The 16,286-nt window shown below is 38.8% G+C and overlaps 1 protein-coding gene across 2 annotated transcripts in view; it reads left to right on the top strand.

Moving 5' to 3' along the window:
- Positions 1-16,286, top strand: part of PELI2 (pellino E3 ubiquitin protein ligase family member 2) — a 128,984-nt gene that overhangs the window by 97,481 nt on the left and 15,217 nt on the right. For both annotated transcript variants that reach the window (XM_084632794.1, XM_084632793.1), the window contains exon 3: positions 13,267-13,368. In XM_084632794.1, the coding sequence (XP_084488920.1) occupies positions 13,267-13,368 (102 nt within the window). The remainder of the gene's footprint in view (positions 1-13,266; positions 13,369-16,286) is intronic.

Here is a 16,286-nt window from a genome sequence, read left to right as displayed (position 1 = left end):
AGGTTCCCCTTTGTGCTTTCTGCTGACCCAAGAAAGGGCTAAACTGACTAGCTTATGGTAATAAATTGACTAGCTTATTGCTATTTGTATTTTATTTCATATATTTATGTGAAATGTATAACTTTGATAGTAGTTTGTTAATCTCTGTTACTTTGAGTGGAAGGTGCTTGGAAATCCCACTTTAGATGATGTCTAAAGATGAACTGATTTTTTTTTAACTATATTCAGAGCTCTAACTGTATAGGAGAGAGAAGCAGTATGGTGGCTTTTGGATATGCTTCATCTAGTGTCGTGTGGTAGAAAGTGAAAACCTAGAATTTTAGTTTACAGCAAATCTGCGTGGTTTGAATATTACATTTTTTTTAAAGCTAGAGTTTTTAAGAAACTGGATTTTTAAGGAAATATTTTTTTTGCTCCAAATGTTAACATACGACTTTTGAATAAGACTGTTCACTTTAATTTTATGTGCGTTAAATTCCTAGACTTAATGTTATTGAGTCTTGTACTAGTAGCATAGTATTTAATATCTTATGAAGCTATATGCGTGTGGTTGTAGCCATGTCGGTCCCAGGATATTAGAGTGACGAGGTGGGTGAGGTAATATCTTGTATTAGACCAACTTCTGTTGGTGAGAGAGGCAAGCTTTCAAAAGACGAATCTGGGAGCTTAAATTTAATTACTCTGCTAGACACCAAAAATCATAGACTGAGCAGAGACACTGGATTTATGGCTTATTCCAACAATCTATAGCGAACAAATACCCTCTTTTTGTCCTAATATTGCAGAGGTGTTAGTGGGCCACTCTACCTTGAATATGTGCTAGCTACTTTTAAACAATCTGTTCCGTCTTGTATCTAGCAGGGATGCTAGGAGTTCCTTTCCCAGTCTGAAGAAGGGTGTGTGTGTGTGTGTCCTGAAAGCTTGTCCCTTTCACCAACAGAAGTTGGTCCAATAAAAGATATCACCTCGCCCACCTTTTGTCTCTCTCATTATGAAGCTAGCAGTTAACAACTTAGCCAAAAAACAAAAAATTGAGGTGAGGACCTTGGGCCATATACCTTTCTACATTCTTCAGCTACTTTTAATTCTACCTTTTGATGTGGGTGTTTGTATTGTTAAAAAAAAAAAAACTCTCTAGAAAGCAAGGACAAGTGCAATTCTCCCTCCCTCCACCCCCAAAAAACCATTACCAGTTTCCAACCATTCATCCACTATACTGTAGCAATAATTATTCACACCAATTCCTTTCTACTATGCTCGCTGTCATTGAAACAGTGCTACCACACTAAACACAGTGAAAAATTACACTGTAATACGCAACCTTATCTTCAATCAGGTTTGAAAGCTTATGCTCAAATAAATTGGTTAGTCTCTAAGGTGCCACTAGTACTCCTTTTCTTTTTATGAGTTCATGTGAAAATGTATGTGTGCACATCCTGGATACTTGTGTGATTGGTCAAAGTTAAATGTGTAGCAGAAGTTCTTTGATAAGATATGAAAATTTTGAGTAATCACTTGGTTGGTGTGTGTGTGTGCTCTGTTTTCTGTATAGAGATACTGAGATTGTGAGCCTGATTCTCTAACATTGGTTTTAGACCATTTTTCCAATGACTTTTTAAAATTGGTTAAATGCCTCTAGGGGTATGATTTGGGGTGACTCTTTCAGAAAGGTCAGAAGGTACTATCCTGTTATGGAGCAAGGAGATACTTAGAAGTATAGTAGCTGACTGGCAGTGTGATACTGTCTTACAAGGCATAGTTGGAAACAAATGCTGATACTGGAAACTATGTGTTTGGAATTCACTTTGAAGTCATTGTGGTCTTTTGTATAAAGAGTTTGCTCCAGAATCTACCCCAAGTTAATTTGTTCCCTCCCTAAGTGATCTAGTAGTGATCTCCTTGCTTGTATGTAAAGTCTTCTTGACTGGGTATAGAAGATCCATCCAACTTTGGATGTTTGTATTTGGAAATTTGTGTTTCAGGGGAAAAGTCACAGCAATACAGGGCCAAGGAGGAGGGCAGATAAAATATGGATGGGGATGCCCTTCTTCCCCAAAGAAAAATAGCACAGTAGCGGTTTCTTTCTTATTGTCTCATTATCTCTGCCCCTTAAAACTAATAGACAACCTTTTTGCTTCTTTCTGTAAGAAAACTGAAAAGCCCCACACAAGTCTTGCTTAGCTATATTGATGCATGTTACATCATCTCTGACCTTTTTCACCACAAATTTAATTCAACAACTGTTGTAGCAGTCTGGTCTGTTTTGAGAGAGTTCTCTTTTAACTCAGTGTGTAATATGAATAGGCTTGGCAGAATTTGATCTTTATTTTTCCCCTCTAATTTTGACTGATAGTATTGATGTTTGTTAATAAGCATTTTGAAATCTTTTTGATTTGTTTTAAATGTTCACAATTGTTGGGGCAGACAATGTCTTTAATGACAGATATTGACATTCAAAAAGTTAAAGCTTTATAACCATTAAAATATAAATTGTCAACTTCACATGTCAAAATATACAAATTAAATATCCTTAAAACAAACTCAAATCAAAAGTTCTCAAGCAGTGTTTTTTATCTTGCCTATTTGTAGATTTCAGTTGTCAATTTGTGTATGTATGGTGAAATCAACATTTATGGACTTTGAGGAATAAGAATTAATCCTTGCAAGTCTAAATATAAACTAAGAAATACTGTCAAATTTGGCAGTTATTTAATGACAGGACCAGTTTCAATAGAATTTAAGTTTCATTGAATGAATCTGTTGAAACTGACTTTGTTTTATGAAGAGAATTTTCTTCAGTAGTAGGTAGCAACATAAAATTCCTTATTCCTAAGATAAAAGCCTTAACAATCTAATTGAGTTGCTGGGAGTGTGTGAGGGAAAAGTTCCTTCACTCTTGGTATGTAACAGTTCTGTTTTATTAAACTATTTCTGTAAACAATCAGTATTGTTGGCAAGGGTAGGTTCATATCTATTTTTATTTCTCATGAGAGATTTTTGGGCAGCTGCTCAACACTTTTCAGTGTTAAGGTAACTATCCAGAGAGTCTTTGGCTGTCTTAATATAAAATCACTCTGTCAGATTCAATATATAGTGTCTGGAAGCTGCAGAAAGATCTGAAACGTCTCATCTCATTAGTATACTAAGACTGCGTGCCAGTAGTGGTGGCTTTATCAGTGCTCCTAGATGCTGCTGATTCACTGGAACACACATTGCTCATGTACAGTTTGTACAAAATCTCCAATGTACTTTATCAGTAAAAGTCACTTGAGGAACTTACATTGTCACTTCAGTTTTCTTCCCTTTTTTAAGGATTCTGACTGGTGACTTCATGTAAGTGTGTGCCTGATACACTCTGAGAGGAGAACATCCATGTTTCTCAAGGACAGTCGTGCCCTCATGATGCATTCACTGCTTTGTTCTTGATGTATACTATGCATTAATAGCTCTCTGTCTTCTCTACAGGTAGCTGGAAAAACTTTCTGATGGTTAGTGTACCCTGCTTATACTGCAGTTATTGTAGTGACTCTTGTAGTGGCGCAAAGTTTTGGGCCATATCTTAAAGTACAGCTTCGTATGCCATGGTATTGAGTTTCTAGGTGTGTATCCTTCAAGGAGAAGATCCTGCCCCTCCTGGATGAGTAACAGGATTATTCTAAGAATAACACTGTCCCTTCAGGAGACCACGGATAAGGCAGAATTTGTCCAGCAAACCTTTACCATGTAATGTTAGGGAATCGCTCTGTAAAATATGACAGGTTTCAAAGTAGCAGCTGTGTTAGTCTGTATTCGCAAAAAGAAAAGGAGGACTTGTGGCACCTTAGAGACTAACCAATTTATTTGAGCATAAGCTGAGGTGAGCTGTAGCTCACGAAGGTGCCACAAGTACTCCTTTTCTGTAAAATATAACTCCCAAAAATAACTTCTAAAAAATAAGTTTCTTTATGGAAAACTGCTTTGTTGCCTCTTAAATTCTGTGGCTATCTGTGGCCATCTCACTTATTTCGAGAAAAGGGAGAAAACAAATGTTCATTTAGGAGATGCTCTTTAGGACAAATAGTTACTTAGTTACGAGGCACCCGTATAGGAACGGCTAGGCCGAAGGCTCCAGCAGCGGCATTGGGAGCGGTGCATTGTGGGCAGCTATCCCAGCATGCAAGTGACTGCAATGTGCTTTTCAAATGGGGTGGGGTGGGGTGGAACGTTGGTTGTGTGTATGTATGGGGGGAGAGTGTGGGTTTTTGGGGGGGCCGAGAGCATGTCAGCATGCTGTCTTGTAAGTTCAGATAGCAGCAGACCCCCTTCTCCCCCCCTCCCCCCAGCATTCCACACTAATGGCTTTCTTTGTCTCGGAGCAGATAAGCAGCCGGCTGTCAGAAATGGAGCTTTCAAAGGGCATATCCGCATTCCTGCAGTGATTCAAAAACAATGACAAGAGTGGCCACTTGACTTAAGGGGATTATGGGAAGTTTCCGGAGGCTGATCAGAGTGCAGTAATGCAGCATCTCGTTCACACTGGTGCTGCAGCACTCCAGCGGGGGCGCAGCAAACGTTATTCCACTCGCCAAGGTGGAGTACCAGCACCGCTGTAGCTGCAGAGTCAGAGCGCTCTACGTGCCTTGACAATGTGGACAGGTAGTGAGCTAGTGTGCCTGGGGCTCCTTTATTGCACTGTAGCTTGCAAGTGTAGCCAAGCCCTTAGTTACTGAGCAAACACTTAAACATTACCTTATAACGTGGGATACAGATATTATAAGTAAGATTAATGCATACAGCCACTTACAAGCATTTCATAAAGTTTAAACACTAGACACATTTTTACAAATCTAATATCTCTCAACAATGCTAACACACAGTGAAACAGATTGGTTTCCAGCTATGCATTTGTCAGTGTTCAGTGAGGTCTAAGGGGCTTGGCATGAGCTGGCAATTGGTCTGCCAGCATCACAGGAGAGAGAAGGTCATTTGGTAGGAGATGGAAGGAGAGGAAAAAATGGTTTGGTAGTGAGAAAAGGGGGAAGAGACTAATGCCCTTAAAATTTTCTCTCTATATTTGAAACACTTGGGAGGAGAGACAGATCTTCTGACACAGTTAAACCCTAGTGTGTTAGGCTGGTGGTCATTTGTTTTTATTAAATGATTTTGTAAACTTCAGCAATGACCTGCAGTTCTTAAACCCACATCTCCTCCTATCTCTTGTACACTCAGTTTGTAACGATTTCTCTCCTCCCTCTAGGGGCATTCTTACTAGTTCTATTGTGGATCATATGCTCTTCTTTGGTGTGATATCTTATAATTCATTCTGCTGGTGAATCACTGAAGAGAGCTGTGTATTTAGAGAAAAGTCAGTCTGAGTTCTTCTGGGAACCGTGCGGAGCCAGCGCAGGCAGGGAGCCTGCCTTAGCCCTGCTGTGCCGCCGACTGGACTTTTAGAGGCCCGGTCAGCAGTGCTGACCAGAGTCGCAAGGGTCCCTTTTTAACCAGATGGTCTGGTCGAAAACTGGGTGCCTAGCAACCCTAATTCTAGCGAATACCAACTGCTTCCACGTACCATAGGTTTCACTGAAGGATTGTTTTTCAGTCACCAGACTTAGGTGGTTTGTAGGGCTATAAATCCATTTGCCTGCAAACTCAGTCACAGTAGCTATGTCAGGTATGACATTTAAAGGAACTGAGAATCCATTACTTAATCACGACAATACATTGCCAGGCTCCAGATGTGGTGAGCTTGCCCCATTGAATCGTATGGGGTTTATCACTGTTCTTCTTAAGTGAATTCTGTTACATGAGAAATCACCTGATGATGACTCCAAAGGAATATTTAGTTCAGCAGCTTTGTGTAGTAACCTATAACAGTAGTATCTGTAAATGCAATATGAATACCCTTCTTTAAGGAAATACAACATTGCCAGAATTACATTCATACAAAACTAGTTCAAAGTCCCTTTTAGCCACATTTGTCCCATGTATAGTTTGTACCATGTTGTACCATGTTGACAGGGAGTCAAATTTAGCCCTGGTGCAAGTTACACCCGGACTGTACATGGCCCAGTAACAGCAAAAAATCTTCCTTTTACAGTGTTTCAAATTTAGGGATTTATTGAATCATTTTAACTATTAGGCTGATTATCATTTGGTTTTAGAAAATGACCATGAGCTACATTGAAATCTCTTCAGTAAATGTTGGAGTTAACAAATTTGTGCACAGGGTTTTTTTGCCCATTTAATTTTAATACAGATTTGCCTAGTTCTGCAAATATTTCTTGTGAGGAAAATGTTCAATAAATGCAACTGTTTTAAAAACCTGGTTTTTGTTCATATTCATGTTAGCGGCATCTCCTTTCCTTTCCTTTTTTTCTGTGTGGATTTGCTAACCCTTTGTCTGAGGGCAATCTCATGAATGTTTCAAGATATTCATTTAGCTGTTGGTGGGAAAATTTTGACAGCTGAGAGGTTAAAGGCTCAGGAGGTGTTAGTGTGGATACCCAGATAACATGTGCACAGTAGGCTGAAATTCCTTAAGCTTAAAGACCTCGTTGTAATGTTAATGTAAACACTCACTCGTTCTGTTTATAAGGAAAGCAATAACATGAAAAGAACTGGTATGTGGCTGAATAGGAAGCAGATGGAGAGACTTTTTTTAAACAGCTGTGACTCAGATTCTGGTTGATACGGGCACTTTTCCCCTCCCTCTCTATGCATACAAAGCCCATGAAGTTTCCATGACAATGTTCTCTTGCCAAAGGTTACAGCTATTAAGTATAATTTTTTTGTCTGCTATCATAAGTCAGTATACATTTCCAGCTTTATTGTAGTCTAGTACTATAGAAGCAATAATTCTGGGTAATTGAGGTTTAGTTTTTACATTACTATGGAATAAAAAACCTGCAAACCATCACTCTTTAGGTACAAATAGTATGATTATATTAATTGAAAGGAATTTTATTTTAAACCATGTCATAATTGGTAGATTTCAGAGTAGCAGCCGTGTTAGTCTGTATTTGCAAAAAGAGAAATTCCTAGTTTTAAATAGGAACATAAGAACGGCCATACTGGGTCAGACCAAACGTCCATCGAGCCCAGTATCCTGTCCTCTGACAGTGGCCAATGGCAGGTGCCCCAAAGGGAATGAACAGACAGGTTATCATCAAGTGATCCATGTCCTGTCACCCAATCCCAGCTTTTGGCAAACAGAGGCGAGGGACACCATTCCTGCTCATCCTGGCTAATAGCCATTGATAGACCTATCCTCCACGAATCTATCTAGCTCCCTTTTGAACCCTGTTATAGTATTGGCCTTCACAACACGCTCTCGCAAGGAGTTCCAGAGGTTGACAGTGTGTTGCATGAAAAAAATACTTCGGTATAAAATGGTCAGGAGATTCTGTTCTGACTTGGACAAAATTTCATTGCTATAATTTGCTTTTCCAGTACCAAAATCTACACTAGCTTTGACTTGTGGATTCATGGCCATTGGGAATATGTTAATTTTACCTTTTTCACCATCCCTTGTTCACTAGCTAAAATCTCCTTTCCCTATTTCTCTTTAACTCTATGCAAACGAAGGATTCACGCTTACCAATTTCATCCTTCAAGTAGGTGTGGTTCATAGAAAAAAGGGTCTGAAAGAAATAACACTTAAGTCATGTGCCCCTCTTTGAAAGTCATATCAAACTTCAATCGATATTGCTCCCCCATGCACTAATACGGAGAGTAATATACATTTTAAAATAATACTCTAACCCAAAACAGAATTTTTGTACAACTTTTTTTCACCTGTATTAAAAATGGAAATACTGATGCAACCATACCAGTGGTTGTGCTACCCATGTTAGGGGCAAGGGTAGAGTCCATCGTGTCGGGGGGGTTATTTAGTCAGGGGGTACTCAGTTAACGCCCTCTTAATAAGGAGCTGATTTTAATAAAGTATTCTAAAATCCACATGCATGCATAGTGAGAGTCTCAAATATTAGTATGTCACAGGAGGAGTAGGGGTAGGGGAATCCTACTTGGGTGTAAACTTGGGGTCATTTGGTCAAGGAATTCCTCAGATACAGTACAAGCAGCTCATAGTCAAATTGCTTTAAAAAACATGGATAGCAAGATGGTCTTGAAAATGGATATCCCATAATAGGGGCTAAGACTCTAGGAGAAGAGAACCTATAGGGGTGACTGGATCCGTTCATATCTCTTCAGTTCTCCCATGATCCAGAAGGTTTTGCAGAACCCCTTCCCTCTAATCCTCAAAGTGGAATACAGCGTCTGGGGCTCTGCTCCACTCCCCCTTGCTGCATCTATTTGGTAGATGTGCTCCTCAGAGCCTGTTAGTTTCCACCTTCTTTCCTCCACTTGCCTCCTGGAGCAGTACGGGAGTCCCGGAAGGGCCAGAAAGAGGGCAGAGTTGGTAGTTGAGTAGCAGTGGTGTGTCCCTTTAGCCTCCGTACCCAGAGGTACGTGCCAGTTGTACCTCCTGCACTATCACCATTTCATCAAAAAGAGGAAATTCACTACCTCAGAACTCTGTATTGAAGTTAAGGTTGACCGGCACTGCCTTGTACCTCTCCAGAAGGTATACATCAGCCCCACCCCACAACCTGGATTCTTCCTTCTGAGTGATGTCCCATCTTGCCCTGACAGACAACACAGCACTCTGTCCTTCCAGACGATATGGAGCACTGCAGGATGGAGCACACGGTATAGTGTAGGAAAAGCCTGTCAAACTGTGTCCTCACTAAAGCAAAGGTTGTATTTAGAGCAGGCTCTGTGAACACTGCATGATATTAGAGTAGCAGCTGTGTTAGTCTGTATTCGCAAAAGAAAAGGAGGACTTGTGGCACCTTAGAGACTAACCAATTTGAGCATAAGCTTTCGTGAGCTACAGCTCACTTCATTGGATGCATGCAGCCGATGAAGTGAGCTGCAGCTCACGAAAGCTCATGCTCAAATAAATTTGTTAGTCTCTAAGGTGCCACACGTACTGCATGGTATGTTTACACTGTAGCTGAGAGCAAGCCTCGCAGCCTGGATAGATAAACTTTTGCAGGCGTGGCTCCCTCTAGCATGCTAAAAATAGATATGTAGATGTTGTGACTTCAGAGACCAACCTGTAATGTCTACACAGCTATTTTTAGTTCACCTGTGTGAGCCCTGCTAACACACGTCTGTTTGCTCAGGTTGGGAAGATTGCTTCCAACTGCAGTGGAGACATACCCTAAGGGCTACACCGAGACTTTGCTAAACCACTTCCCAAACCAAAGTTGCCTGATGTTAGCACCCCATGTCCTAAGGATTCCCTCTGGAACATCACGTGCCCTTGCCTCTGACCTGTAGTGCACTAACTGCTTCAGATCTCCATGGCAAACAGGCTTTTGTGTTCTTCTTGCACAACCAATGCATCTCCCCACAGAAATGAGCCGTCCATGATCTCTGGCATCTGCGAGGGGGGGCAGATGCACCTTTCTTCATGTTTCAGCATGCACTGTGGCAACCTGCTGCAAGTAATCCCTGCACCAGTCAATATAGCTGTCCTTAACACAATGTAGGGCAGTTGGAGTGCATGCAGACAAATGAGAGAATACAGTTGTGGGACACACCACAGAACATAAAATGGCACATTACTTCATTACTCCTGATGTCTGCTTATTATAGGGCAGCCCTGGCAGAAACAAACTTATCCTACATCCCCCCTCTCCCCTCCAAAGTAACTCTTGCCAGCTCCAAGGGGCAGAATTAAGGTTGCAGGGCTCATGTGCACCTTTAAGTCTCGCTATTTCCTGGTTTTCAGAGGTTTAGCTATAGGTGTGGTTGATGTTCTAGGAAGTATTGAGGCGCTACATTAATGAAGTTTTTGGGTAGTGAATTAAATCAGATGCCAACTTTTGCAAATCTATCACAGATCTTGTGATATTTAGTGCGTTTTCTCAAAACGCCAACTCCTGGAGCAGTACAATTATGTCACAATCTCCACTGTGTTTATTTTTTTTTAAATGAAATAAACTGTCCTTCATGGTTGTGGTGGAAAGCTTAAAAGCACAAACCGCAAAGGCCCTTAGTGCAAGTTGTTAGGTAGGTTCTGTACCTTTCTGTGCTTGTACAGTGCCCGATGCACTGGGTGCTACTGGAAACAAACAGTTTTACTTTAGTGGCCAATTGCTTTCTAAGGCAAGTAGTAAAAATACATATGAAAATTTCTGTGAACTGGAGCAACTGCCTGGGCTGTATTCACTGTGGAAAGTATGTCTTGTACACTTGGAACAATTTCTGAGCATTTTGAAAAGGAGTTATACAATACCAGGAAATACACTGCTAAATTCAGTTTTTCAATGGAAGGGGGAGAAAAACCCTGCTGATATAACAGATTGAAAAGGTGCATCCATTGCTAGATACATTACTTCAGATGTGATTTTCATTTCTCAAATCTGAAGAAAATGACAGCCTTTGGCAATATTAATTAATTTTTCTAAAGCCGAGGTTATGAGTTAGTCTAAAAGTAATTTCAGGTAAACCAGCTTCTAAAGTAGCTAGTATATGGGTCTAAAATAAGGTGTCTACAGCTCAGGTCACCTAGTAAATGCTAATAGGAACCAAATGAGAGTTCGGGAATTAAAGCCGTAATGCATTAGTGAGCGTGTGGTATAGGATTCATTGGAATATGGTGACATTTATGAAGGGCCTAATATTACAGCTCATACATCAAAAGGATTTGTTTTTCAGATTGCGTTAGACTGCTTTGTGACTAGTGAGGGCTGGATTCTAATCTAATGGCTGGAGGAATGGAGATAAAAATAACTTATAGGCATGTCCTGGCCTAGTTTTTTTCGGAGAAAGTATTGGTCAGGGTCAGTCTAATAACGATTAGACATGCTAAAGGAGCCAAAATTCTGATTAGATTTATGCAATCTATGCCACATAATTAGTACCTGTAAAGGTCCATAGTATGTTACAGAAGTAAAAAACATACTTTACGTTGACAGCAGTAGAATGGTATGCTGGAAAAAAAAAATCAGACTAGTTTAGCGGTCTAGGCTAAAAGTTCACTTGATTTGCTCTTTCAGTTAGAGACAGCACTATATAAAGTGCCCATTAGCTCTGAGACCGATAGGACTTGTGTTTCCAGAGTTGGTCATTAATCTTTCCAACCCCTATTAATGTTTGTCATATATTTATATACTAAATTTGTCTTCACGTTTGTAAATGTGGTTATGTATATTAAACTTTGCTGCTTTCTGTGTTTAAAAGTTGTATGATTTATGTTACATACGTTGTTTTCACTATTTTATTTATACTGCAGTAGCACCCACAGACCATAGTCAGGGCTCAGGACCCTATTATGCTAAGTGTTGTATGTACAAAACGTAAAAGATTGTCTCTGCCCTAAACAGTTTACAGTCTAAGGCCCAATCCTGCAGTTTTTGATATGCTGGCAGACTGCTGACTTGTATAGAGCCCCAATGACTTCAGTGGCAAGATGGGACCTAAATAGATAACAGGTGACTACAACAAATGGTGAGACAGTTATGATCAATGTAAAGTTATAAATGCATGGAACTTCTGTAATTTATTTATACATTATAGCAGTTATAATTACGTGGGATAGATTGCATAAATCTATGGAGAAATTAGCTTATCAGTGATTACTGTGCATGTATAAATTCATAATTAAAAATGGTCCAGTTTTTGTCCATTCATAAAACAAAACATCATAGCCTGAAATCTTGTAACCTCTTTAATGTTGTAAGTTGTATTCCATGAAACTGAAATATGGCTAAACATGTTCACCTGGAACAATGGGATGCATTTCTTCTTCCTTACAATAGTGTGATTTAAAAAAAAAAAAAAAAATTAAGTCTGGAATGTTAGACTTTGCTGTTTCCGTGTTTTCTGTGGCTTTCTCAGGCCTTTAATGGTACTCCAAAAAGCTTTTTGTGGCTCATTTAAGAAATCAACTCTATTGCTTTGGGATCAGTTAGAAAGTCTCAAAACAATTTTCAGGGACTTTATTTCACTATCTGAAGCAATAAAGAAAAGTATACCAAGCTGCTCAATTTAACTATCCATTTCCGTATTGGATACTTGTCATTTTGTAAATCAAGAGAAATATGAATAAATCACCAGTGTGATAGATGATCTCTTTAAACATCGGTTGATCTAATTAATTATGGCATCATCTTTTAGAGTTGTGACCAGTGTTGAACTTGGGCATTTTTAACCGACTTAAATTTCCATTCTATTGGTACATGTACTCTGTGCTGCAGAAATTCTATTTATATAGATGCATCTGCGTGCTGAATAACTATTAATTCTGCAGACTATGCTGATCTCAATAACTTGAGCCAAACTGTTCAGTCTTTACAAACTAAAAAACTATATTTCATCTGGAATGAGTTAATGTTGGCTGGTTGTTTTGTTTTGGAAGATGTAATTTTTAGATTCTAATGGTCTTGTGTCACTGATCATAAGTTAGTTGGTGTTTCACTTGCGTTAGTACCCCCTTCTGAAAATTTGAGAAAAAATAATTTCTTAGTACTTTGTCCTTTGATATGAGGCTGAAAAGTGTTCTGAAAAAGTCAAGTATTATTTGCACTGGATATTCTTTAGAAATGAGTATGAACTTGTATGCAGTTAATGTATTATCCCGTTATCTGCCGGACTTGGTTTTTTCATATTTTTTTATAATGGTTACATTGTATATTCAATGTAATGCTATTCTGGTAAATTCAGAAAGCTTAAAAATCATTTTGTTTCAAATGAGTTACTACTTTAAACTTTATATGTATAAAAACAGTGAATCACTGATGCTATTTAAGCTTTAGATAACTCTTGCTAAAAATTGAATAAAATTAATTTTTTAATAAAAAAATAAATCTAGTTTAAGTGTGGTGTCTTCTTTTCTTTTTTGTTTTTGTGCAAAGGAAGATGGGGTATATGGATGCCAGGATTCTGAGGGGTAGTAATTTTAGGCCCATGATGAAATTTCAAAAACAAACCTGGTAGACTGGGGATCTAAATTTCTCAAATATTAGTTGCGCTTGTAGTCTAAAAATACATAGGGAGCAAACAGATACAGTTCTTGAATCCGAAAAGCCATTGTAAGAACTAAGGTGTTTTGTGTGTCGATTTACTCAGCTTTGTAATAGAATGTTGTAGTACACTGTTCTTTTTTCTGGATTATTGTCAGGTGTTTATTTAGTGAAATGAGTCTGATTATAATGTTTAACAGTAAACTTATGTGAAATGGAAATATCTTTTTGTTCTCTTATTCAACAGGCCATCAGCTGTAAAGGTCAGCACAGTATCTCTTATACGTTATCCAGAAACCAGACAGTTGTAGTGGAGTATACACATGATAAAGATACAGATATGTTTCAGGTAAGACTCTGCTTATTAAAATAGTATACTTGGTATACAGCCTCTGCAACCAATCCCACTTGTACTCTTTCTTAAGTGTTACCTTTGTGCTATAGAATTCTCATGGCCATATTTAGAGTTCCTCTTCCTATTGAACAGGCTATCTTTTTTAACCAGAGCCAGTAACATCCTTACCCCCTTCCACCACTGTTTGTTTTCAATACGGGTATCATAGCAGCTGTAAAAATGGCACATGCAATGTATTTGGGAGCATTAAGAAACACTAAGGCCCAGAATACAACTAGAGTTAGAGGGGTTGGAGTAGAAAGGGAGTAGTTGGGAGCAGGAGATGGGAGAAGGAAGGGAGAGGCAGGAGCAAAATGGGGTCAGAAGACGGTGGGGCAAGGAATAGGAACATGGATGGGAGCCAGGGATGAGAACTATGCCTTCAAGGAGGCAGGGGTCCTATGGAAAAAATAATATGTGATCTTGTAATTAAAGATTGCATCATAATGCATATAAACAAGGACACTGAATTGAGGATGCACAGGAAGCCTTATTTCTGGCATTGTCTAACTTTTGAGTGCTTGACTTTGCAACAGTAACATTCTCTTAACGTAGGTTATTTTTTAATGTCATTATTAGGGCTGTTAAATCACATGAATATTGCGATTAATTTTTTTAATCATGATTTAAGCGCAGATTTCATCGCACTGTTAAACAATAGAATTCCAATTGAAATGTATTAAATATTTTGGATGTGTTTCTACATTTTCAAATATATTGATTTCAGTTACAACACAGAATACAGAGTTTACACTGCTCACTTTGTATTATTTTTATTACAAATATTTGCCCTGTAAAAATGATAAAACAAAAGAAATAGTATTTTTCAGTTCACCTCATACAAGTACCATAGTGCAATCTCTTTATCATGAAAGTGCAACTTACAAATGTAGATAACTGCACTCAAAAACAAAACAATGTAAAACTTTAGAGCCTACAAGTCCACTCAGTCGTACTTCTCGTTCAACCAATTACTAAGAGAAACAAGTTTGTTTACATTTACGGGAGATAATGCTGCCCGCTTCTTATTTACAATGTCACCTGAAAGTGAGAACAGACGTTCTCATGGCACTTTAGTAGCCGGCATTGCCAGGTATTTACATGCCAGATCTGCTAAACATTCCTATACCCTTTCATGCTTTTGCCACCATTCCAGAGGACATGCTTCCATGCTGATGATGCTCTTTTTAAAAAAATATGTGTTAATTAAATTTGTGATTGAACTCCTTGGGGGAGAATTGTGTTTCTCCTGCTCTGTGTTTTACCCGCATTCTGCCATATATTTCATGTTATAGCCGTCTCGGATGATGACCCAGCACATGTTGTTCATTTTAAGAACACTTTCGCTGCAGATTTGACAAAATGCAAAGAAGGTACCAATGTGAGATTTCTAAAGATAGCTACAGCACTCAACCCAAGATTTGAGCATCTGAAGTGCCTTCCAAAATCTGATTGGGATGAGGTGTGGAGCATGCTTTCAGAAGTCTTAAAAGAGCAACACTACGATGCGGAAACTACAGAACCCGAACCACCAAAAAAGAAAATCAACCTTCTGCTGGTGGCATCTGACTCAGATGATGAAAATGAACATGCATTGATCCGCTCTGCTTTGGATCTTTATCGAGAGAACCCATCATCAGCATGGACTCGTCCTCTAGAATGGTGGTTGAAGCATGAAGGGACATATGAATCTTTAGTGCGTCTGGCATGTAAATATCTTGCAATGCCAGCTACAAATGTGGATGCCTGCTGTCGCTTTCAAGTGACGTAAACAAGAAGCAGGCAGCATTATCTCCTGCAAATGTAAACAAACTTGTTTATCTGAGTGACTGGCTGAACAAGAAGTAGGAATGAGTGGACTTATAGGCTCTAAACTTTTACATTGTTTTATTTTTGAATGTAGTTATTTTTTGTACATAATTCTATATTTGTAAGTTCAACTTTCATGATAGAGATTGCACTACCATACTTGTATGAGGTGAACTGAAAATACTGTTTCTTCTGTTTTTTACAATGCAAATATTTATAATAAAAAATATATGTACAGTGAGCACTGTACACTTTGTATTCTGTGTTGTAATTGAAATCAACGTATTTGAAAATGTGGAAAACATCCAAAAATATTTATGTAAGTAGTATTCCATTATTAACAGTGTGATTAATTACTATTTTTAATTGCTTGACACAATTTCTGTACATAGTTAGGGTCACTAGGCTGAGGAAAAAACTTGCACAGTCTTTTCTTGTCAAGGCCACACACGTTCATCTTAACAGTAATTAAATCATCCTACTTTGAGTTATTAAATGCCTTTGTTCAGTCTGTAACACTGAAAAGCGTCCAGCACTTGGTTTTCTTTCGGTTGACAGAAGAGGAGAGGATATGGCCTAACTATCCAAATGTAAATACCCTCTGCTCCAGTCATTTTCTATTCTTGCTCCATGTAAAGTTCTCCCAGGGGAATCTGTCAAACGAACCTGTTATCTTTTTTTGATGAGATTACAAGTTTGGTTGATAAATGTAATAGTGTTGACATAATATACTTAGTCTTCTGTAGAGCATCTGACTTGGTACCGCGCAACATTTTGATCAAAAAACTAGAGAGAGAAAAAATTAACCTGGAATTCATTAAATGGATTAAATGCTGGGTAACTGATCAGTCTCCTGTTAGGGGGCTTATTCCTTCACCCACTTACTTCCCTGGTCCTTCTCGCACGAACAGAGAGCAACAATACCCGAAGTCCAAAGGTGCAAACAATTCGATGTTTATTGGGGTGAACTTCCAGCAAGCATGATTCCAGTTTCCTTTCTTAGTGTTCCCCTTTCCAGCTCTGACACCACAGAGGCTTACCTGTGTCCCTGTTCCCATTTCCCC

Source organism: Lepidochelys olivacea (assembly GCF_965140295.1).
Source record: "Lepidochelys olivacea isolate rLepOli2 genome assembly, chromosome: 6".
Classification (NCBI taxonomy): Eukaryota; Metazoa; Chordata; order Testudines; family Cheloniidae; genus Lepidochelys; species Lepidochelys olivacea.
This window is presented reverse-complemented; position numbering and strand designations above follow the sequence as displayed.